This window comes from Protopterus annectens, chromosome 1.part1, assembly GCF_019279795.1.
Source record: "Protopterus annectens isolate FY-2018-M chromosome 1.part1, PAN1.0, whole genome shotgun sequence".
In the NCBI taxonomy this organism is placed as follows: Eukaryota; Metazoa; Chordata; order Ceratodontiformes; family Protopteridae; genus Protopterus; species Protopterus annectens.
In genome coordinates, this window is record NC_056726.1 from 1,091,816,840 (window position 1) to 1,091,842,828 (window position 25,989).

Below are 25,989 nucleotides of genomic sequence, written 5' to 3' on the forward strand. Positions count from 1 at the left end.
TTCATATCCTCTATGTCGGATGGCAATGGACCTGTGGAATGTGGCCCTGAATCTCAACATTCAACTTCAGGCCAGATTTGTACCAGGAAAAGAAAATTCTCTAGCAGACACCTTAAGCAGAACTACCACGGATGCTCACGAATGGATGCTGCATCCAGATATCTTCAAAGCCATAACAAAGAAATGGGGACTACCAGAGATAGACCTGTTCGCCTCCCCACACAACCACCAATTGAAGAAATTCTGCACAAGAGCATACCACCCACTTGCTTGGAGGGTGGACACCCTTTCTTTCAGCTGGAAAAACCTGACAGCATATGCATTTCCACCTCTTCCCTTGATGTACAAAGTTCTACTGAAGATCAGAGAGGATCAGCCAAGGGTAATCCTGATAGCTCCAGACTGGCCGAGGCAACATTGGTACCAGCTACTGAGAAGCATGTCTCGGACACACGCATGGCCTCTACCTCTATGTCCCTTACTTCTAACACAGGACAACTACAAGATCCTACATCCAAACTTGAAAACACTGCAGCTAGCTGCTTGGAATATTGCATAAAACAAAATAACCCAGGTTTATCCCAGATGGTTAAGGACATTATCCTGGAGGCACGCAGACCTTCCACAAGGAAGACTTATTCAGCCAAGTGGAAAAGATACCTCATTTGGAGTGCAGCAAAGGGAGAAAATGTCTCATTGGCAAACATAGCACACATCCTGGAATATTTAGCAGAACTGTTCCACAATGGCCTGTCTTACTTCTCCATTAAGATTCATGCATCAGCAATTTCAGCAGAATACAACATGGATCCTCCTGTCTTCTCTCATCCTTTACTCAGGCAGTTCTTGAGAGGAATCAAAAATGTAAAACCTCCAAGGAAACCACCTTTACCTACATGGGATCTCAACTTTGTGCTGGAAAAGTTAACACTTCCTCCTTTTGAACCAGCAGCAACAGCAGAATTACAGTTCTTGTCTTGGAAAACTGCTTTCCTGCTAGCAATCACTTCAGCAAGAAGGGTATCTGAGTTACAGGCATTAATGGCAGTACAACCCTTCCTTATTTTCCATCAGGACAGAGTCTCTCTGAGAACTAACCCTACCTTTATGCCAAAAGTGGTCTCCAGAGTATCATTGAACCAAGCGATTCATTTACCTACATTCTTCCCCAACCCACAGAACAGGGGAAAGACTGCTACATACCTTGGATGTGCACAGACAATTACGCTACTATCTGGACAGAACTAAGACCAGCAGAAAAACTGACCAGCTTCTGGTAGCATATGCAACAGGAATGCAAGGAAAAGCAATTTCAAAACAGACAATCTCAAAATGGATAGGAAATTGCATTCGATTTTGCTACTCTTTTCATGGAAAGACAACTCCTGAAAATATCAGACCTCATTCCACAAGAGCTACAGCCACCACTACAGCTTTCCTACGAGGAGTGGCTACCAAAGACATTTTAGAAGCTGCTACTTGGAGCTCCGTGCATACATTTGCCAAGCATTATAATCTTCCCTTATATTCTAGATCCCGAGCAGGTTTTGCAACTGCTGTTTTGCAAGGGATCTTAACTACACCATCTTTATCTTAGTGCCTCCTCCCCCAGTTTGGCTATGGTATTCTACCCATATGTTAGGACTGCAGATGCATCCTTGAAGGACATAGTACAGTTTTGTACCTACCATAAATGTAGATGTCCGATAGGTATGCATCTGCAGTCAGGATTACCCACCCTCCTTCCCCTCTGTGGTATTCCTAGGGTATTTACCCCTCTAGCTAGCTGGGGGAATCTATTATGGTGTATTTGTTTGTATATATGTATATGTGTATATATATATATATATATATATATATTCTTATATTGTTTGCTCTCTACGGTTTGGAATTATTTGCATTTATCCAAATTTAGCCTTCCTAGAGGGCACCTGGCATCTGGGGCAAGAAACACTGAGGAAAATTGCGTCTGCTGATGCCTTTATACCCAATAAACAGCAGCTATGACGTCGGGTGAAGTGCGACATCAGCCGAGGCCAGACCCAGACTTTGGAATCCGGCTGACCGAAGGGCTGCCTGAGGCAGGACAACCCATATGTTAGGACTGCAGATGCATACCTATCGGACATCTACATTTATGGTAGGTACAAAACTGTACTTTACTCAAGTCTCCCTTCTCAGAGGCCATTTCTGTGATGGAGGTCTCAACCCCTCCTAAGGACAAAAAGAGATCCCATTCTGTTCCTTCTTCACTATCGGGTGATCAGAGTAAGCCTGGGAAGTTATCGTGAGCATAAATCTGTCTCTTTGGCTCCGTCTTCTTTGGCTCCGACCATATCTATCTCTTTGGTTCCGTCTTCTTTGGCTCCGACCATCTCAAAACCTTCAATACTGACGCCTGTTTTGGCACCGGTCCTGCCTCTGGCACCGATCATAGACCTTACTACGCCTATTTAGACTTCGGCACATGTAGCCATTTCGGCTCAGGGCACTCCGACTACGCCATTAGTTTCCATTTTGGAACTGACCATTTCAACTCAGAGTGCCACTTTGGCACTGAGCGTTGTACCGACCTCACTGGATTTGACCCCTTTACTCCCGGTCTCGAAACTAGAGACTTCGCTGCCGGCAGACCTTGCACCACGGACCCAATAATCCCCCAACATAGATCTGTTTCTGGGCCAAGTGTATAGCCCATTCCTCAAATGTCCTGACTCTCCATCTGGAGTATCAACTAGAATCCACTAGGAGTCTTTCGGGACACGAAGTGGTGCGTCTTGTAGACCAGCTGTTGTTAACCAGGGGGATTCCCTCACTTTCTAAGACCCATCCACCTGCAGGACTTGGGTTGCCTTATCCACAGACTCCATCTTACACTCCTCCTTTGTCCATCTCGGTTCCAAAGCCTTTGGCTCAGACATCCTTCTTGGAACCCACCACCTCGGTGCCTACAGTGTATCTCACTCCGGCTCTGGGGTTGTCCCGTTTGTCTCTGGTTCCTGCTGAACCAGTCCTTCCTCAATCTGGGGATTAGGGGACAGGCGCGTCGGCCCTGGGTACAGAGCCACCTCTCTTTTCGGTTCCATCCTCTGCACCGATGGCTGCATCCACGCTGATCCTGCTTGAGGCTCCACCCGTGGGGGCGAGTTCGTCCAAGGGTGTGACCCCAGTCCTGAGGCTGTCTTTCTCGGTTCTGGGCTCGCATCCTTCTTCAGACGGGCCTGCCTTTCGCACGATAGAGAGGGCTCTTGCTTCTGGCAGCACTTCTTTGATGTTAGAACCCCAGATCTGAAGTAGTTAACTTCATTTTATCTGCAACCTGTGGGTATACGGATCTGTATCGGATCTGAGCCAGCAACTTTTTTTCTAGCATCTCCTCCAAGCTCCTCCCCTTACCCATAATGCCCTAACAACTCTATCTTCCCTCAGATCTCGTTTGCCGCGCCAGTAGTGTGCATCGTGGTCTCCTTTGCTCTGAGCTCAGGGAAGGGAGAAGGGAAAGGACAGACGTTGCAAGAGATCCCCGGACAGGGAGCTCTTTCTTAGTCCCTCTTCTAAGACCATGAGGCCTGTTTCTCCACGGCTCCGGTCTCCTCGTTTCTCACCGGAGCCGTTGGAATATTCGGACCCGAGGCCTTCCTCCCCATTGCGCAGACCAGCCAGATCAGAGTCAGTGGCCTCTTCGAGGTCGAATCAGAGCTATCGGACATGGACAGGATGATGTGGAGATTCATTCAGACCCAAATTCAGATGGGAGTCTTGCCAGGCCCCTCTCCCTCTTGAGGGGGAACCTTCATGTCTCTTTTTCGCCCCATCTTTCCTTCCCCGATCCGTGCTTTGGGGCTTGTGGATCCAAGGTTTTTCGGAGCTGGTAGCTCGGTGCTGACTGTTACTCCAACCTCGACTCCGGCTGTTACCTTGAGTTCCTCGGATCCGACTTGTTCGGATCTGAGTGACTCTCGGAGCCGTGGACAAGGGAGTCTGACCCGAGGGAATGGATTCTTCGGCTCCGACCTTTTCGGATCCGATCCGTTCCCTTGGACCTCAGGCTACCCTGGCTTCGGCTCCAGTCCCCACTTCAGATCCAGGAGGGCGTCTTCCTTACTGGGTGCTAAGGAGGTCCTCTCTCCCTCGGCCTTCGAAGTGGTGGAGAGGGTTCTCTCCCAGGGATTGAGACCCCACCCCATCCCCTCGGATACCACCCAGGCCCCCTGTATTTGGCGATGACTCCCTCCATCCTGTCTCAGGGACAGCCCATGCCAGTGGATCCCCAGGTTAATTTCCCTGAGGAAACCCCTGCAGCTTACGAATCCCCTTCTGAGCGTCCCACTGAAGAGGGTTACCGTAAGCGCATGTGCAAAAGGAGGCTCTTTTCCCATGCCACGGAAGGATTAGCTAGCGGCTGGGACAGGCATAGCCATGAGGCGTCATGCCTGGCTCAGGTTGTGTCAGTTCGCGGACCCTTTCAGGGCGTCATTTATCAACGCTCCCTATGACTGTTCTTCCCTTTTTGGGAAGACAGTAAGTGGGACATTTGTCCAGAGCGAAAAGGGCGGGAAGACTTAGTCTGCCGTTGGGATCCGCTTCTCTAACCCTCAGCGGTCCTTCTCTAGGAATCAGAGGGCAGAAGAAGATGTGGTTCCGAAAATCTCAGTTTTCCCAGGATTCTCAGGGCAACTATTTTCCCAGAGGCAGAGGGGGACAGGATCGACGCCAACCCATAGGTAGAGGGGGTCCCAGAAATTTTGGGTCTAGGGGAACCTTTTTCTGATAGACCCGGTCAGCAGCCCTGAGGGGTTGCCGACTGCCCTACTCTGGAGGCAGTCGGGGGAAGATTGTCCTTACACCCAGCGGCATGGGAGTCCATTACAACAGATCACTAGGTTTTACAGATAATATCCAGAGGTTACTCTATCCCATTTGTTGCCCCTCCAAATATTGCAAAACACCTCCCGGATGTTACACCCGCTCACAGGGAGGCCACAGTTCTAGAGGTTTCAAAGCTGCTTCTCAAACAAGCCATCGAACAGCACCCCCCCTCCCCGATCAGTCCAGATCAGGCTTCTACTCAAGGTTCTTTTTGGTGCCAAAAAAGACTGAGGACCTCAGGTCCATTCTAGACCTGTCAACATTAAACCTGTCAGTAGCCAAACAGAAATTCCGGATGATCACCCCTACAAGTCCATTCTACCTTATCTCCGAGAGTGCGACTGGATGTGCTCGTTAGACCTCCAGGATGCTTACTACCACATCAAAATACACAGAAGCTCCAGGAGGTTTCTGCGCTTCCGGCTGGGAGCCAGTCATTTTCAGTTCAGAGCCCTACCCTTTGGTCTCACCCCAGCCCCCCAGGGTGTTCACCAAGGTAATTACAGTTGTAGCGGCTTACCTGAGGCTTCAGGGTATTCAGGTGTTTCTATACCTGGACGACTGGCTCTTCGCTGCGCCCAACAAGCATCACTTGTTCACTTGTGTCTGGCCTGAGATTATTTCATTCGGTTGGCAAATTTACTGGGAATTACTGTCAATGTTCAGAAATCCCAATTGCAACCAGTACAAGTTCTAGACTTCATTGGGGCATGGCTAGACACTTTGCAGATGAAGGTATTCTTAACTCCAGACAGGATCTTACACCTCAGATGACACACAGCTCAGATAGCGAACTCCAAGTCTCCAAAGGCGAGCATAGTTCTCTGGGCTCTGGATTCCATGGCTGCTGCCATATCGATTCTCCCTTGTGCGCACATGCGGGTTCTTCAGTGGACTCTGGGTGTTCAATGGTCTTGGCTAGACCTGCCCATGGAATTTCCGATCAAGATCAGTCAAGTCTGGAGGACGTCTCTTCTTTGGTGGTTATGTTCACCGGAGATGTCAGAAGGACACCCCTTCGCGTCATCTCCAATCCAAACCACAGTGACCACGGACGCCTCCCAACTCGGGTGGGGGGGACACTGTTTGGGAAGGACAGTCCAAGGTACATGGCCCCAGTCAGAGACCAAGTGGCACATAAATGTTCTAAAGATGAGGACAGTGCTTTTAGCGTTGGAAGCCTTTCACACTGTCCTCCCTCTCGGATTGATTGCAGTTCATTCAGACAAACATGTCTGTTGTCTGGTATAGCATATCAAGCAGGGGGGAACCAGATCCTACCCCCTGTGTTGCGAGGCCATGAGAGTGTGGGAATGGGCGATCTCCACCGGTCGGTTTCTGATAGCAACGCACATCCCGGGGTGCTCCAACATTTTAGCGGACAGATTAAATCAGGCCATTCTGATGCCGTATGAGTGGTCTCTGAAACGGTCAGTAGCGGAGATCTTCCTTGCATGGGGTCAGCCTTGCTGCGATCTCTTCGCATCTCCTTTTAGCGCGAAGTGCAGTGAGTTCTTCGCTCTGATTCCCTCACCAGGGGAAGTCCTCAGAGATGCTCTAGTCCATGCTTGGTCCCCTGGGCTTCTGTATGCTTATCCACCATTGCCACTCATTCCGAAGTTTCTTCAGAAAGCTTGCCGACTGTGGTGCAAAGTGATCCTCATTGTCCCATTCTGGCCTCGTCAGGTTTGGTTCCCATTCCTTTGGTCTCATCTCTTAGCTCCCCCTTGGGTTCTGGATCCCTGCCCGGATCTAATCTCCCATCCATCGGGGGCACGTCCGCCCGATCTGGGCAGCCTCAAACTGACAGCATGGTTGCTCCAGTTCTGTTGATTGCCAGGACCCTGTCTTTCATCCCCGGTAAAATCCATTCTGGTGGCTTCTCTTAAAAACTCCACTAGGAAACTTTATGGCAGTAAATGGAAGTGCTTTTCCATTTGGGCCTTACAGAAAAAAATAAATCCCTTTACAGCCCCTGTTCCAGCGGTGTTGGATTTCCTGTCTGGCATCTTTCAGCAAGGAGTTAGTTCCTCCACAGTGAAAGTACAATTGGCAGCCATTTCCAGTTTTCACGTTGAAGACAACATGGCCTTAGCCTCCTCTAGGCTGTGTAAGGCTTTTCTTAAAGGTACTTTACTGTTACGTCCACCTGTCAAGCATTCAGTGCTTCATTGGGACCTTATTTTTGTTTTACAGGCATTGGTGACTCCTCCTTTCGAACCTGCAGCTTCGGTGGACTTGAAATTTTTGTCCTGGAAGACCGCTTTCCTAGTCGCCATTACATCTGCTAGGAGGGTTTCTGAGCTTCAAGCTCTGTCTGCCGTGCCTCCGTATTTGGTCTTCTACAAGGATAGAAAGGTTTATCTCCTCCTGGTATTGTTAAGGCTCACTCTACCAGGTCCATGGCGACCTCTGCTGCCTTTTGGTCTAGGGTGCCTTTGGACGATATTTGTGCAGCAGTGACCTGGGCCATTTTACATACCTTCATTTCCCATTATAAATTAGATCTGATTTCGAGGGATAGAGCATCCTTTGGCTCTGCTGTGCTCAGGAATATCCTTCCATAAGGGCCTCCCAGGATCGGAGTAGCTGGGGACTCTGTCCCACAGGTTGCAGATAACTTCTTTATCTGAAGTAGTTAACTTTATTTTATGTACTCACCATAACGTTCCATCTGAGTAGTTATACTTCATTTTTCTGCAACATTCCCTCCCTCCATCCCCCAGACCTTGTCCTATCTTTTCAGGTTTGGTTCTTTGGGTTGAGTTGCTTATGTTTTTAGTTGCAGCAAACTCGATCTGAGGGTAGATGGGAGTGGGTAGAGGGTAGATGGGAGTGGGTAGGGCATTAAGGGTAAGGGGAGGAGCTCGGAGCAGATGATAGAAAAAAAGTTGCCGGCTCTGATCCGATACGGATCTGCATACCCACAGGTTGCAGAAAAATTAAGTATAACTACTCAGATGGAACATTATGGTGAGTACATAACTTATTTTTTTCACCCCCTGAGCTACAGCTGTCGCAGACCACCACCCCACCCCCACCCCCCGGGACACTGGGCAGAGAAGCTGCAGGACACCCCTGTTCAAAGTACCCACTCTTCCGAGTCCTCCTCAGAGACCCCCACTGAGTAGCTCCCTTGAAAGAAGACGTGCAAGAGGAAGCACATGGACTTAATCGAGGAGTCCTTAACGGAAGACACGGATTATGATGATGGCAAAGTGTCCCCACGGTCACCTCCTGACGATGTCTCCTTCTGAGACTTCCTGGGGATGTTAAAGCAGAGAGGTGACTGGAAGCCTTCCAACCCTTCCTTTGACGAGTTTGTGTTCCTGCAGGCTTTGCTTGCCTGGCCTTCTACCTCTTGGGTGACCCTGCCTGCTGACGAGCTCGTTGTGCAGTGTGCTTGGAAGAACCCTGATTCCATTGAGGTGATCCTGAGGAGACAAGAGGAGACAAGATAAAATTCTTTCCCCTCCTGAGGAGAACCCACACTGGTCCAAAGGGTTACCAGTTGATGCTATGGTGGTGGTGGCGGCGGTGGCCATGACAGAGGACTTGGCTGAGGAAAGTCCCACTGCTCACCGCCCAACAGGGAGTCCTGGGAGGTGGACAGACTTGGGAAGCGTGTTTTTGCATCAGGGGCCTTTGTTATACAGTTCCTGATTTATTTGGCACATTTTACAATGCTTCAGAGGGACTTGATCTCCGAACTCTGGGACGCTCGCAGGACAGTTGTCTGACGAGGTCAGGGATAAAGCAGCCTCACAACTTGCAACCTTGGAATCAGTATCCAATTTGTCCATGAGGTTGCTGTCACACAAGACCTAAGGGATGGCTAGAGAAATGGGTTTGGCCATTGAGGCATCATGCCTGGATGCGCATTTGTGACCTTGCGGATCTCTTTGTCTTCCTTTCTGAATGCTCCCATTGAAGCTTCATCCCTTTTTGGCTCCAAAGTGAAGCGCACGCTAGTCGAGTGTGAGCAAGATGGAGAATCCCTCTCTGCTGTAGGCCTACGGTTTTCCAACCCTCAACGTACCTTCTCCAAGAATCAGAGGAGTGGGAAAATGTGGCATAAGAAATCTCCAGGGTCCTTTCCTTGCCGCACATGGTGATGATACTCCCAGAGGCAGAGGGTGTAACAATTCCTGAAGACGCCCCTATAGAGGCAAAGGGGTCCTCGTAACCAAGGCTCCAGGGATTCTTACTTGGAACAGCCTTATCAGTGCTCCTGAGGGGTGGCCCGATTGCTTACCTCTGGAAGTAGTCGGGGGTCATTTCTCTTTGCACCATGTTGCCTGGCAGTCTATCACCACCGATCATTGGGTATAGAACATTATTACCAGAGGTTACACCATTCCCCTTTTTTGTCAGCCGAAATTTTTAAGAAAACTTCCCGATGTTCCACCCAGTCAAAGGGAAGAAGCAGCTTCAGAGATTTTAAAGCAGTCTCAAAAAAAAGTCATCCAACCAGTCCCACCAGACCAGCGCGGATCCGGATTTTGGAGATTCTTTTTGGTGCCAAAAAAGACAAGGGACTGGAGACCCATTTTGAATCTCAGCAGTGTAAACAAGTCGGTCACCCAAACCAAATTCCGGATTGTCACGGTTCAGTCCATCCTTCCCTTTTTGAGAGAAGGCGATTGGATGTGCTTTATAGATCTCCGGGATACGTATTACCATGTCAAGATGGACAAAGGCTCCAGGAGTCTGTTTCGCTTCCGGCTAGGAAGCAATTCCGTGCCTTGCCATTTGGTCTCTCTGCAGCCCCCAGAGTGTTCACGAAATGCATGGCAGTAGTAACAGCTCACTTGAGACTAAAAGGATTCTGGGTGTTTCCATATTTAGATGACTGGCTCCCCCCCGCCCCCACTGAGCATCTTCTGGTAACAGTGCTGCACTGTACTCTCTCTCTCTCTCTCTGGCAAAATTGTTGGGAATAACGATACATTGGGAGAAATCAAACCTTATCCCTACACAACAAATAGAGTTCATTGGAGCAGTGTTCAATACTCAGTCCTGTCTGGTATCACTCTCAATTCACAGACTCCATTGACTGAGGCTTCAACTCTGGGTGTTTCTATCTCAAACAACAATTTCTGCAAGAGAAGTTCTTCAGATCCTAGGTTCCATGGCTGCGTCAATTCCAATAGTGCCTCTAGCAATGCTACATATGCGGATTCTGCAATGGCTCCTCCTGTGTCAGTGGTTCCTAAACTGTCATCCCCTCGATTACCAGATTCGAATAACCAACTCCTGTAAGCAGGACCTGCCTTGGTGGATGAGGCCAGGCATAATTCTTTGGAGTCACCCATTTCAACCTCCTCAGCCCACAGCCATTGTGATCCTGGATGCTTCCCTGATCAGGTGGGGGGGGGGGGTCATTTCCAGGGAAAGACTGTCACATGACTGGCACATGGTCCACCTCAGAGGCCTACCTGCATATCACTGTTCTGGAACTGAGAGCCATACTGTTTGTGTTGCGGGCCTTCCATTCGGCTCTCCCTTACGGGACTTTTGCATTTCAGTCGGACAATATGTCAGTGGTCTGGTACATCAACAAGCAAGGAGGAACCAAGTCCTACCCCCTATGTTGAGAAGCCATGAGAATTTGACAGTGGGCGATAGCTTCCACCCACTTTCTGATAGCGCATATCCCGGGGAGCTCCAACGTGATTGCGGACAAACTGAGCAGATGCATCCTTATACCTGAGTGGTCCCTCAACCTCGAGGTGGCGTCTGTAATCTTCAGCCACTGGGGCCAGCCTTGCTGCGATCTTTTCACTTCCCCATCAAATACCAAGTGCACAGCTATTTCACCCTACTTTCCCTGGAGAGGGAGTCACTGAGGGATGCTGTGATCCACGATTGGCCCACGGGAATTCTTTGATTATCCTCCCATCCCTCTGATCCCACAATTTCTAAAGAAAGCTGTTCGGTTGAGATGCAAGGTGATCCTCATAGCCTCATTCTGGCCTCGACAAGTTTGGTTCCCCTTCCTTCGGCCTCACCTAGCATACCCACCATGGATTCTGGACCACTCTACCAGATCTCATTACTCACCCAAATCTGTCCAGCCTCAAGCTGACAGCTTGGTTTCTCCACTTCCATTAGTCACCAGGCAAGCTAGTCTCCCCTTGCCTGTTTAGAGACATTATTCTGGCCTCTCACAAACCATCCACGAGAAGACTTTATCAGGATAAATGGAAAAGGTTCTCCATCTGGTTCAAGGTTAACATGCTGGAACCATATTCGGCCCCAGTTACTGCAGTGCTTCAATACCTGGCTAAGTTTTTTGATAATGGAGCCTCTGCCTCTACGGTATGAGTGCATGTAGCGGCGATTTCCAGCTTCCACAATAGTTTAGATGGCACCTCATCTCTTTACACCTTTGCAAGGCTTTCCTCAAGGGGGACCTCTCATCTCAGGCCTCCTATTAGACAGCCCGTGGAACCTCACTCTAGTCCTTCAGTCTTTGACTGAAAAACCCTTTGAGTCTGCTGCCAAGTGTGACCTAGAGTTTTTGTCTTGGAAATCTTTGTTCCTGGTAGCCATTACCTCTGGCAGAAGAGTCTCGGAACTGCAGGCACTGTGTATCACGAGGCCCTATCTGGTCTTTCATAAAGACAGAGTGTCACTTCAGACGAACCCATCCTTTCTTCCCAAAGTTGTTTCTGAATTCTCTGTAAACCAGACCATTGATCTACCAGTGTTTTTTCTGAATTTTGCCAGTAGAGGAGAGTATTGCTTTCACTCTTTAGACGTACATAGACAATTGAGATTTTACCTAGACAGGACCAAACCTATCCGTAAATCTGAGCAGCTTTTCATTTCTTTTTCTGGACCCAAAATGGGAGAGGCTGTTTCCAAGGTTACATTATCAAGTTGGCTAAGGGACTGCATACGTTTCATCTATTCCCTCCATAATGCCAAAAGTTAAAGCTCACTCCACTAGATCTATGGCAACATCTATAGCATTCCATTCCAGGGGTTCCATGGATGACATCTGCGCAGCAGCTACTTGGGCTAAGCCTCATACCTTTTGTCAATTATTACAAATTGGACCTGGTCTCCAGAGGGAGAGCTGCCTTTGGCTCAGTGGTACTCAGGAATGTTCTTCCATAAGGAGCCACCCATGGATCTCAAGGTAGCTTGGGATTCTGTCCCATCAGTGATGAATGGAAAGAAGATTAACAACATCAGATAAAGAAGTTATGTCTTACCATAACGTTCCATCTGTGTTGTTCATCTTCTTTCATTCATCACTTCCCACCCTCCTTCCCCCTCCAAAGGCTCCTGGGGGATGCTTTGGGTCTAAGTGGTGCCCTAGGGTACTTGCGCAAAAGTGGCCTCGGCTTTACTTCCTTTTCTTAGCAAACTCGATCTGAGGTAGCGGGGAGAAGGGCATTCTGGGTAGAGACTTAGGTCAAGAGTTTTTTTGGCTGGTGCGAGCTTGCTAATCGGCCGACTCTGTTCCGAAGGCTCAGAACCGAACCCCATCAGTGATGAATGGTAGAAGATTAACAACACAGATGGAACGTTATGATAAGACATAACTTCTCTTTTGGGATAAGAATGTGATTGAGCTTGAGCAAGAGGGGGTGTATAAATATTTTGGAAGTGATGAAGGCTTAACAATAAAACATGACAAATGTGAATTTGTGTTGATAAGGAATATTTTAATAGACAATACTGAAAACATTGTTGACATCTAGGAATAAAGTTCAAGCTATAAATTGGTTTTGTCTTCCCTGTCCTAATTTACAGATGTTCATCGTGTTTCACTGTTGCAGTCATCACTGTAGGGTTCTTCTGGCAGGCAGCCCTCGGTCGGCCAGAATCCCAAAGTCTGGGTCCGGCGTTGGCTGTGTACTCACCCTCCCTGACGTCAGTGTGCCAGGGGTACAACGCTCCCAGCCGACGCCATGTTCTCCAGTCTTTCTTGCTACGCGGTGGAAGCAGTTCACAAGTGCTAGTCCGGTTGACTCCTGTTATTTTTGGTGCTTCATACCGAAGACATTCTTCTTTTCAAAGCTAAGTACCCCATTGGGGAAACTTTTTTCTTGCTCCAGACCAATGTCAGAAAAAGTTAATAATTGTATTAAGGATTTTCACTCTTACTGTATTCCTTGTCTAGGCCCTGACCACGACGTAGCTAGTTGTCGGTTTTGTGCTAGATTTAATCAACGTACTATTAAACGGAGATACGATTTTGCCTTTCATTACTTTGGGAGGCGATTTAATTATAACATGTCGTCGGACACGCTTCCGACTACCAGAGTTCATAAAAGGCGCAAGGGTAAGGATAGGCCTCCGAGGTCCAAATCAGACGACAGTTTACAATCAGAGCCAGATGCCGATTCGGCCATAGTCAGTGAGGCGCTTTCGCAGCCTCTGTCATCGGCCATTACAGAACCGCTTGCCGAAACGGACTCCCACGAGGAGCCAACTAGGCCTTTGAACTCCAGGTGCAGGACCTTCGGATAATGCTCCCTCTGATGGGTCTGGAGCTGCTGTGCAGGTACCGGCTTCCGAGGGGGGTTTCAGGCCTGCGCAGCTTCAGGTAAAGGCAGAGACTCCTAAAACAAAGACTCAAGCCCAGGCCTCCTCTGATCCGAGACCTACATTTCAAAAACAAATGCTTAAAATGGCGGAGGACTTGCTAACTATGATTAGGGGTTCACATCCCCCTCCAGACAAAAGGCCAAGACAAGAATTGGATTATGAATCCTCTGATCAGGCATCTATCTCTTCAGTGTCTTCCTCTGAACAGGATTATACTTTCCCTCCTTATGAGGATTCTGATGCTGAGGAATCCATTCTTTCAGCTTCTCCTCCTGAGGATTACTCTTTTTGGGGAAACTTTACATGACATGAGGGAACATTTTCACTGGGAAGGACAGGAGTACTCTGAATCTAAGAGAAGGCTTAGGGATTTCTTTCTTCTTCCCCAACACAGACCCCTGGCTAGTCCTCCTATTTTGGATATTGTGGATGATGTTTTTTTCTGAGTCTAATTTAACTCCTGACGCCTTTCCTCCGGCCCCTGCTAAGCCTGATAGATATTACAGAGTCCCTGACTCCCACCAGTTTCTTTATAAAAATCCTACTGCTGATCCAGAAACCATTTCTCAGGGTCCTAAGGGTGTTAAGGCCACTACTGCTAAGAACCCTGTTCCGTCAGGTAAGGATTCTAGAGCTTTGGAGAGATGGGGCAAAAAGTGTACACTTCTGCTACTTTATCTATTAGGGCTTTAAATTGTCAATTTCATATGTTGCAATATCAGCAATACCTTTTGTCTGTTATGAAACAAAAACTGGGTACCATTTCTGCATGTGCAGATAATAAGGAATTACATGATTTGATGCATGCTACTGAGCAGGTGGGGAAACATACCTTACACTGTGGTTTTGATGCTTTGGAGGCCTCTTGCAAGGCGGCTACCACTGGCACGGTCATTAGAAGGCATGCTTGGTTAAAGGAACAAAATTTGCCTGATCAAATGAAAGCAAAGTTACTGGATGCTCCTGTTCAACATAATGTTTTGTTTGGGTCTAATGCTGAAGAGGTTATAAAGAAAATGGAGGATAAGGCAAAATCCATGCAAACGGTTAAGGATTTCTTACAAGTTCAGCCTCCTAGATTTAGCAGAAATTGGCCAGCTAAAAATTGGTCCTTTCCCAGCTCGGACAGGCCTCAGAGGGGTAGATATAGGCGCCCCAGAGGGAGGGCCCAAGCACAGACCTCTTATAGACATAGACAGTGGAGTACTTCCACCCCCAGGGGTGGAGAAGATAGGTCTCAACCTTATAGGAAACAGGCTCAATGACTCCCCCTGCATGGCTTCAGGAACCTCTCTCCTGGAAGCTCCTCTGGGAGGAAAACTTTCTCTTTTTCACCGAAATTGAACTTACATAACCCAAGACAGTTGGGTTCTGGATGTAGTTGGAGGTTACAAATTCCACTTTCACACCTTACCAAAACCAAACAGATGGCCAGACCTACCAAAAACTCAATGGGCAGAGGCATTAAAACAGGTGAGGTCCCTCATGGCTATGAGGGCCATAGAACTGGTTCCAAATTCAGAGACGGGACAAGGCTTTTATTCAAGACTCTTTCTAGTTCCCAGAAAGCAAAATACTTGGAGACTCATCCTGGATCTGTCAGTCTTAAATACTTTCCTGGAGATACCAAAGTTCAAGATGCTTACTCTGCAGCAGCTCCTGCCAATGTTGAGCAAAAATGCATGGATGGTGACATTGGATTTAAAGGAGGCTTACCTACACATTCCTATCAGACAGGAGTGCAGAAGATACCTCCGGTTCAAGGCAGGCTCGAAACATTACCAATTCTCTGCGCTGCCCTTTGGCTTGTCTACTGCGCCCAGGGTCTTCACCAAGTGCCTGGCACCAGTAGTAGCTTACTGCAGACTCAAGGGAATTCAAATTTACCCTTATCTGGACGACTGCCTTATTCAAGCAGACAGCAAGGACATTTTACTCCAGCACCTGGAATTTGTTCAGAATCTACTCAAGTACCTGGGATTCTCTGTGAACGTAAAAAAGTCAAATTTGACACCCACTCAACAGATAACTTTCCTGGGTGCTCTTTTAAACACAACAACCCAGATGGCATTCCTGACATCAGAAAAACAACTACAGCTGGCTTCAACTTTCAAAAGCCTGGCGTTAATGTCTCTGCTAACTGCAAGGAAATTCATGCAGGCTTTTGAGTTACATGGCTTCCTGCATCCTACTCATACCATATGCAAGACTGCATATGAGGAAGATACAATGGTACCTAAAAAGCGTATGGTCCCAGCATTGTCACAGTCTAGAAACAGAGATTGCTGTCTTGCCTTGCCTGCAAAAGGAATTCCATTGGTGGGCCATGGCATGTCTTCAAAACAAAGGGAAAGCCTTCAGTCTACCTCCAGCCTACCAAGTGATAACCAACGGACGCCTTGGATTATGCATGGGGAGCCAGCTTGCAGGGGAAAGGCCTGCAAGGTTTTTGAACAGAGCATCAGAAGCATCTACATATCAATTTAAAAGGGATGTTAGCTGTGCAGAATGCCCTCTTGGCTTTCAGGGATCTTTTCAGCCAGGGCAGCTACTGATACGGACAGACAACACCACAGTTATGTGGTACATAAACAAGCAAAGGGGGTTCACACTCCTACCCCCTTTGCAGACTAGCCATGACTCTATGGAACACAGCACTAGCTTGCAAAATGGACTTACAAGCTCAATTCCTGCCAGGGAAACAAAACACTCTGGCAGACAGCCTGAGTAGGAACCTGTCAGACCCACACAAGTGGATGCCTGACACCCAAATATTCAAGATGATTACAGAAGCCTGGGGCTGCCCGGACATGGATCTATTTGCATCTCCCCACAACTACCAGTTACAGACTTTTTGCATAAGGACATATCACAAGCTAGCATGGAAAGTGAATGCTCTTTCATTCAGTTGGAGTAACCTCTCGGGGTATGCCTTTCCACCACTACCTTTTCTACCAAGGGTGTTATTAAAAATAAAACAGGACAAACCAAAGCTGATCTTACTAGCCCCAAATTGGCCTCGACAATTTTGGTACTCAACACTGATTAATCTATCCCAGGAACCTCCTTGGATTCTACCTCAGATTCCAGATCTTTTGTCTCAACATCAGGGCCAGGTCTTGCACTCTCATATCAAAACTCTCAGCCTGGCAGCCTGGCGTATTCAGGGTCTATGATTAATCCTACCCTTTCTAAACAGGTCATGGATGTTATCTTAGAAGCCAGAAGGCCTAGCACTAGGAAATCTTATGAAGGTAAATGGAAGTGATTTTGCACCTGGATGCATGCTCAGGAATCAGATCCTCACATTCCAAATATTCCATTGATTTTACATTACTCAACAGATATGTTGCATAAGGGTTTATCTTTTTCCTCCATAAAAATACATGCCTCAGCTATCTCTGCACATTATAATACAGATCCTCCAATTTTTTCACATCCACTTCTGAAACAATATCTTAGAGGAGCAAAGAATTTAAGGCCCCATAGGACACCACCCATCCCTGCCTGGGACCTCAGTTATGTCCTGGAAAAACTAACTCTGCCTCCTTTTGAGCCTGCGGCCACATCTGATATAAAGTATTTATCATGGAAGACTCTTATCCTATTGGCTTTAACTTCAGCCAGGAGAGTCTCGAGTTACAAGCGCTCATGGCTGTGGAACCTTACATTATTTTTCATTAAAACAGGGTTTCTTTGAGGACTAACCCTACTTTCATGCTTAAAGTGGTTTCTAAAGTGGCTTTAAACCAAACTATTCACCTGCCAACTTTTTTACCTAATCCACAAAATAAGGGGGAGAGGATCTTGCATTCTTTGGACGTGCACAGGCAGCTTTGCTTTTATCTGGACAGAACCAAGGATATCAGGAAAACAGAACTGTTTGTTTCTTATGCAGCAAATTCCCAAGGCAAAGTTATTTCAAAACAGACCATTTCTAAATGGATTGCTCATGGAATCAGATTTTGTTACTCTCATCATGGAAAGCAAATCCCAGGAAGCATTAGGACTCACTCTACCAGAGCTGCTGCTACTTCAGCTGCCTTTCTCAGGGGAGTCCCTACCAAAGATATTTTGGAAGCTGCAACTTGGAGTTCAGTGCATACTTTCTCTAAGCACTATAATCTCCCTCTTTATTCTAAGTCTAGGACAGGCTTTGCTTCTGCAGTCTTGCAAGGCCTTCTAGCCACCCCTTCTACTCAATAACCTCCACCCTTTATCTCGGGTTTGGGATTCAACCCTACAGTGATGACTGCAACAGTGAAACACGATGAACAAAGTACAGTTGTGTACACTTAACCATAAATGTAGATGTTTGAGTGTCTTCACTGTTGCAGTCTGGGTTACCCACCCTCCTGTCCCCTCTTATATTGTTATTGGTGTGGTTCCCTGCTTCACCCTTCTTCTGAGGTGTATTTGCTACAGGGTATGGGGTTTGTTGTATGTTACATTTTTGTTTTACTTTTAGCCTTTACTGTTGGGCACCTGACATCTGGGGCAAGAAAAACTGGAGAACATGGCGTCGGCTGGGAGCTTTGTACCCCTGACGCACTGACGTCAGGGAGGGCGAGTACACAGCCGATGCCGGACCCAGACTTTGGGATTCTGGCCGACTGAGGGCTGCCTGCTGGCAGGAAGACCCCTACAGTGATGACTGCAACAGTGAAGACACTCGAACATCTACATTTATGGTAAGCGTACACAACTGTACTTTTTGGAGTGATTGTCTGGCCCCAAAAGGTGTCCGATATACAGGACAACAAGAAGGATGCTTCATGCTCATCAAATAAATGATTTGTAAAAAATCAGTGCATACCAAGATTATGTATTCCCTGTTCTGAAGGAGGTATGGGCCTCCTCAAAATTCATTACTTGCAGTCATAGGACTTCATATCTGCTGATCTCACAAGACCCGAACGTAGTGAAACATTTGAAACATGAGGAGAATAAGTTTAAGGTGAATTCTGTGCTTAGTTTAACAGAAGCATATCTGGGTGTCAAGCAGGAACAGAAATCAAACCAGAAGTAGATAAAAATCAGACAGCAACTGAGTGTGCTAGAAAAAAGAAAATATAAGGTGAGGGGGTCAGATGAGAAGGCAAGAAATGTGGAAAATGTATAAGTATAGTAAGTTTAGAAAACTCTTGGAACAACTTCATGTTGATCAGGATAAATGCAGGAATGGTTAAGGAGAGGTGAATTTAAATCGGAAGACAAAAGGTTACTATTGGCTGCACAAGATAGCTGACTACATGCACGTTAGTTTACGAAGTCCTTTGAACATTTGGGAGAAACAGACAAATGTAGGTTTTGTAAAACAGAATTGAAAAGTCACACATCTTGTTGCTGGTTGTGATGTACTAATGGCAGAAGGACTGTATACTGAAAGGCATAATGTGGTAAGACTGTTGCATTGGGGATTGTGCAAACGTCATGTTATTGAAATTGCTAAAAACACTGAAACATGAGCCACAAAGCATGTTTGTATCACATGGGATCACCCATTACTAACGGTTCAAAAATAGATGCAAGAAAACCAGATATAGTAGTCCATGAAAGAAGACAGAATTAGCCTTGATCATTGAAATTGCTACACCCAGTGACTATAGTGTTTTATGTACAGTAGGAGCTACGGGTCTTATAAAGAATTTTACAATCATACTTAGATATGTTACCGATACGTGTAACTCCATATGAATTGCAGGAGAAGGAGCGATTATTGGGCATATTGCAGGTGCTGCAAAGAGCACTTCTGGCTAACATCAAAGATTGAAACAGTACTAATTTCATGAATTTTAATCTTACTTTGACGTGGGAATGGGGCCCATTTCTGTCATGGTATTAGAAACCCAAAAGAATTGGAGAAATTAAAAAAGAAAGAGGTCATGCAAGAGTACTTAAGAGGTGGGCATGGACTGCTTGAAGAGGACCTTCCTGAAGATGCAGATGGAGCTAGAAGTCCTCCGATCCCCTTCAAAGTTGGATTGGGCTGTCCCCGCATTCCCACTTGTAGATCCTTCCAACTTTGGATTTTTTGGCACCAGTGGTTTCAAACTCAGTCCTGTTCTTGAGTTGTGTTTCCTTGGTGCTGACCCTACCTTCTCATTTGGCACTCGAGGTGCCTAATCCAACTCACATTGTCCCAGTTTCAGGACCAAGACCATCTCGAGACCATCAACTGGACCTTGAGGCCTTTGCACCTTTTTTCACTTGACTCTCGTGGTTCCATTGTCATTATAGGAGACATTGGTGTTTCAGACCTTTGTTCTTATCCCCTCCAAGAAGTTGTCCATGCCTTCTTTGGTGCCAGTCGTTTTTCCAGTGGGAGGGACTGATCGGTCTTGGAGTCTGCATCCTCTGACCCAACCAAGCAGAGTTGTTGTGACCTTCCAGGTTATTTGGGGTGGGGGGCATAATTTAATCTCCTTTGAAAATGTAAATCTCATTGGTATCAGCACATACCTGTGACTCGCACTCCTCCTGGCCTCTCTGTCTCATCAAGCATCCTTAGATCAGAGTTTTGTTCTGCACTTCAGAGCCACTGCTCAGCTGCAGATGAAGTCTTCTGAGAAGTTGGGACAGTCCATTCAAAATTCCAAGGAAGACCTGTAAAAGCTGACATATAGACCCCCCTTCGGAGTCTGTAACATCTGACACCAGTTTGTATCCTAGAACTTGTATAGCAAAGGGGATTACCCCCCTCCCCCCTTTTTTTAGGATGAGGAAGTTCTCTTTGAGGCTTGTGGGTTTGACACCCTGTGCTTGTTGGGTGATTCCTCCAGAAGAGAAGTTAATAGACCTGGCCATAAAATATTGGTGCCTCTGAAGATTGACAATATTCACAGTTGCCCCAAGGACAGACACCATTACGCCATAAGTCCATTGGTGGATTCCATTGTTGTGGCAGCAGCACTGAAAAAGAAGCTGACAGTGCAGCTACTTTCCACCCCAAACAGGGAGTCGAGGACTGTGGACAGACTAGAGAAGCAGATGTATATGTCATGCTGAGGTTTCTAAACTACACCAACTTCTAGAGCCTTTGTCAGAGGAATCTGGTGCAACAAGTTGTTGCCACACTTGAAGGCCCCCTAGATTAGACTCTCAGAAGCAGTTGGAGACTCCCTGAACAAAATAATCAACATTCCAGACTTCTTCATGAAGTGTCTCTGGCAGTCAATACAGGTGTGGCTATGACAGATCAGGTCTGGCTGCAACTGTGCAATTTTTTTGTGGACAACTTTAAAGCATCCATTGCAAGTGTCCCCATTGACAGATTTTCATTATTTAGTCACCTTGTGATAGAAAAAATACAGAAGTGTGAACAAGACTTAATCTGGTTTTGGAAATTTTGTCAAAACCCCCAACTGAACCAGCCATATTTGCAGAGATTAAGATTTTGTCACAGAAAACTGTATTTTTAGTAGCAGTCGCTTCAACATGAGAGTATCATAACTTCATGTTTTGTCTTCAGTTTCACCGTGCATAGATTTTCATAAGGACAAAGTTATTCTCCAAACTAATCCTTCCTTCCTTTCTTCCAAAGGTAGGCTGCAAGGCCAAATGTTAGTAGCCCATTCATCTTTCATTTGTTTTCCCAAATTACCAAAACAAATGAGAATAAATCTTAATGTACATTAGGTGTTCACAGACAACTTTGGTTCTATCTTCATAGGACAGCTTCCTTTGCAAAAGATTAGCAGTGTTTGTTTCCTTCACACCTAACAAGTTCCTAAGATTTTTCATTCCAGACTGTGTCTACTTTATTTATGCTTCAAGGAATAAATCATTGCCCGTTAAGCATGAAGCTCACACCACTAGAGGAGTTTCTGCCTTTTTCAGAACACTGTCCTTGGGCAAGATTTACCAGGCTGCCACTTTGGTCTTTAACTCATACAGTCCACTTTGTACTTTTTGACAAATGTCTCCAGAGCCAGGGCTTTGTTTGGGGCATCCATCTTTAAGGAGTCTAGTAGGTGGGGACTCTAACCAGTATGTCTGGTTGGAAGGACTGAATGTGTAAGATATGAAGTTATGTATTTATCTTAATGATAGTTTAATTCCAGTCTGTTCTGAGGCAACCCAGCCTCTTTCCTTCCACCTTATATATGTCAGACAAATGGTTACCCTGAGTAAAAGGCACTACATATGTGTTTTAAAATAAGCACCAAACTCTGAGTTACTTGGAGATGCCAGGCATTTTTGGGTTTAAAAAAAAAATGAAGGGTTTGAGGCTGTAGCACTAATAGTCAAATCGGATCATAACCAGGATTTTAAAATTGAGCATCATTCTTAAAATACTGACCTTTTTTTCAGCCTTTATTCCAGACTTTATTTTCTAGCACATATGTTTGATTTGGGATGTAGTCATTCTGACCTTTTGACTGCCATTAGTTCTAGCAGGCTCCCCCTTTTTTTTTTCTTGCACCTCCTAGCATTGCATTTTGAAATTTTGTTTATTGGGACTTTGCTGAGATTGCTTTTTTTGTTCTTGGAAAAGAGTTGAAGAGAGAGAGAGAGAGGTTTTACTAAACTTTAAAAAGGAGGGTTGAAAAATCTGAGTAACTTCTTGAATCAGTTTGCCTTTCTCATCAAACTTTTAGGGACCTCAGTTGCAGAGGGGCCAGATGACGCATCTTCTCCAAGGGAGTATTCAAAGTTTCAGCTTAGTAACATGTAGTAGGTTGTGAGAATGTAACTAAGTAAATCCCTCTCATAATAGAACCCGTAGCAGTGGCTGTAGATATAGCATCAACAGAAATCATAAGAACAGTTAGAGTCTGTGTATCTGAGAAGCAGAATACATTTTTAACCTCTGAAGAGGGAAATTTATCAGTTGACTGTCTCGTGTACTCAAAAGAATCCAACTAACTTCCAAAGTCTGTCAAAAACATTCCCATCCTTAGAGGAAAATGGTGGGCAGTGTTCATAATGTTTAACATTAAGATGTCACTACATTTTCTGATTTGGGACTTGGATAATAAAAATCTGTGTTTGAGTTGCGTATGTATATCATAAATAACCTGTCAGACCTTTGGGGAGCAGGGGGCTGACTGTCAAGCATAGTGCAAGCTGTTAATAAAATGTTTAAGGCAGACGGCACAGGAGAAACAGCTGCAGACAAGAAATCATAATACTTTTGCTGGGAAATAGTTTTTTTCAGTAGGAACATAAAGTCCCTTTTTTGTTAATAATCTCAAAAAAGGATAAATGTTCTGGAGGAAAATCTGAAGAATCATTTTATTCAGAAGCCGAACTTTGCATTCTTTATAGTTCATCAGGTGGCGCACACTCCTTGGTGCTCACCAGTTGGATTAATTTTCCAATACTGTGATGCTGTACTGCAGCATAAGAAGGGTCCTGCAGTCCCAGGTGTTCTGCCATTCAGATGAGATACTAAACCGAGACCCCATCAGCCTGAATTTGTAGCAGTTCATGTGGGTATAAAAGATCCCACAGCAGATACCGAAAAGACTTTGGGGAAGTCACCCTGTGTCCTGTCAAGTTTTTCCCTAGTCAGTATGAATACCACCTCATGTCTCCCTTGAAAGGAGACCATTAGCCTAGTGGGTAAACTGGTTAACAATGTATAAATATAAATAAATAAGTAAAAGCTTAAGGAGAATTAACTAAAGAAAGAAAGGTTGGGCTGAGAGAGAAATAATTTTCTTTTATACCAGACAATGAGGAAATGGGATTTAGCACATTAAAAGTAAAGAGTAATCCCTTAGCAAAACTGAACAAATCTTTCTTGTCCATAGTTAAAGATGCAGAATAAGAAATATTACTTTTCTGCTTTCTTTTCCTGGGAGATTCTTTGGAAGGGACCAGTCTTTGACAGAAGCACTAGCCTGGTAATGGGGCACCTTACATCAGCAAAGTAAAATACTTTCACCCACTCCTCCCAAGACCATCAAGAGTAGTTCTCCCTTGCCTGGAGAGATCAACCATACAGCTGCAGGTGGTGTACCAGTCTCCTGGTCCTTAATAGCTTCCCAAGGAGCTACACCAGAGGAAATAATGAGTGGTGTGAGAAAACAGTTTTTGCCACAGTAGTCTCATCCATTAGCAGCTGAGGCAGTGATGCAGCCAGATAGACACGTAAAGACTTCCTGCTAATTTTCCTCTTGTGAGTGGGAGAAGCAAGAACAGCAGAGACTGACAATTACTCCATATTCAAACCGGGAAGGAAGCCTCACAATTGGGTAGTGGAGACTGAACGAGTCAGTAAACCTTCTCACGGGAAAATTAAAGTTCTGAGGTAAAATTTTCCATGACTGCCCCCAACAGTACAGCATCCTGCCCCAAACACACTCACTCTACACAAACATACATATATGAAAAGTAAATATTTTTAGACAGTATTTTTACATGAGAATTTCATAAGTAAAACTCCCTTTGAGAACCATAATGGCCCAAAAATAAATCATTTTCCAGCACAAAATAAAAAAAAAATTCACACACATTTCTTTTTCTATTTTTTTTCCAGAAAAGTAAATGCAGTGGATTAATTTCCTAGCAGGTTATTTGCCTGCCCAGCCTTGAAAAGGATCATTAGCTGACCATGAAGTCTGTAAAGGGAGAGCTCTTCAGCGAGAAAGCTCTGAAGCTTTTGGCCCCAAAACTCCCTCTTGAGCCGCTGTCACTTTTGTTATGTGGAAAGTGTCCTAAAGCTTTCAAAGCTGGCTGGTAATCATATCATAGGCAAGAATATAACCCAAATAGCTTAAGATACTGTGACAGTGATCTCAGTGTTGAACATAATCCTTTTTCTGTATACAGCATTGTAGCTGTGGAAATTGTATATTAATAAAGCAACCATTTTCAAAACAACTTGCAGTGTAAAGGAACATGATTGTGTAGTCCATTTATTTGTTCAACGCTTGTTGTTAAATCATATTTACTTTAAGCACACACTCATGACATATTTCTGTTTTAATTAATAACCTGTCTAAATGATCAGTTTGGGTATATAGTACTTTATGAATTAAGTTATATACTGTACAAGTATTACCCTTGGTCTGGTGTACTTTATAAATCAGCTGTTCATTATCAGTTGTAAAGTTGACATATGATCTCACATTGTCTTTTGGTTACAGCTGCCAGCTGAAGACGACATTGACCTCAGTGATGTGGATCTGGATGACATAGCAAAAGATGAATTGTGAGGATTGCGGTCTCTTTAATAGTTTTCTTCTCTTGGGAGAATTCGAGTCCACCACAGGACTGAGACATTTGTCAGTCAAATGGATGTTGACATGGACATTTATTTAATAAAAGACAACAGGCTTGCACTTGGAACTTGTTTCCTTGTTTCAGAATGTGTGTGGAGTACAGTGCCACTGTAGAGAGCTGGACATCTCAAGAGATCATTAAAAATTCTATGAATTGTTCAAATCTTGCATTTAAAAGTGTCTCTTCAGAAAAGAGGGACTTGTATGTCCAGTTATGAAATTAGTCCAGTGTACAGGTAAAATATGAATACCTTTATCTGCCAATTATATAACTGTACTGTATTTTACAAATATGTATTTTGAATGTTTTTCTGATACAGGTATCCAGGTTTTGCATCTGTAACTGAATTAAACATTTGTTTAGACCCTTATACATGCTGATGTTTGCTTTTTCACGTACCCGGAGTTTTACAGTTCTTCAGAATGTAGCCGGACTTGCTTTGATTATTTTGATGGATTTTAATTTGCTAACTTATGTTCATTGATTTCTATCTTCTAAACATTTCTTAAAGTGTAGATTGTAATTTCAGTAAATACAATGATTGTCTTAGTTATTGAGAAGAAAACTTTGAATGTTATCCAGTTCTTTTTTTTGTCATTCTGTTGGGGAATCTGTTTTATTTTATCATCAGCTTTGTGAATATGTGCTTGGTTTAAGACTGAAGACCATCTCTTTCTAAGCAGCACATGTCATATATTTTTCAATAAAAGTGTGAAGTTTGAATGTCTTTCAATTTGATTTAAAGGGATATGACATTTAATTGTTGGCAACTGTTACAAGGTATTCACAGCTATTTGCTTGGAATACTGTGAAACGAGAGAGCTGCTCGTTTTTCCAAACCGTTCTGTTTAAAACTGTTTATTAATTTGGTTTATTAATTTGGTGCGCAGTTTTGAACATTTATTAAGGTAATTTAATCCAACTACTGTACAATAAAATCAGATGAAACAAAATAATTCAGCAGGTCAGCTTTCAGTACAAAAATACAACAAAAGATAACTAAAGTGACAGCTTGTATAAGTGAACGAGATGCATCAAATCCAAAGATTGACTCAGGCTTAACATACAACCTTTTAAATGTGCAGCTTTTAAAGTCTTCCTGAATGAGGCCTCCATTTTACAAGTCTGAAATTTGAAAGGTAGTAAATGCAGCAGGACTGATGGTAAATGAACAAAAGAACACCATCCTAAAAGTAATACCCTTTCACCAGCAGGAAAGAACTTGGCAGTTCATGCAGTAGAGCTGTAAATACTCCTTAATGTAGGTAAGAACTCTGGTCATGTGAGGTTCAGTATAATAATAAATATTAAAAATATCGCTGC

At 45.0% G+C, this 25,989-nt stretch overlaps 1 protein-coding gene across 1 annotated transcript in view; it reads left to right on the forward strand.

The window, feature by feature from the left end:
* The window catches only part of PDIA6 (protein disulfide isomerase family A member 6), a 512,967-nt gene extending 487,578 nt beyond the window's left edge, over window positions 1-25,389 (forward strand). Inside the window, exon 13 of the mRNA XM_044080139.1 lies at window positions 24,531-25,389. Coding sequence (XP_043936074.1) covers window positions 24,531-24,599 — 69 coding nt within the window. The 3' untranslated portion in view covers window positions 24,600-25,389. The remainder of the gene's footprint in view (window positions 1-24,530) is intronic.
* Window positions 25,390-25,989: the final 600 nt, after the last annotated feature.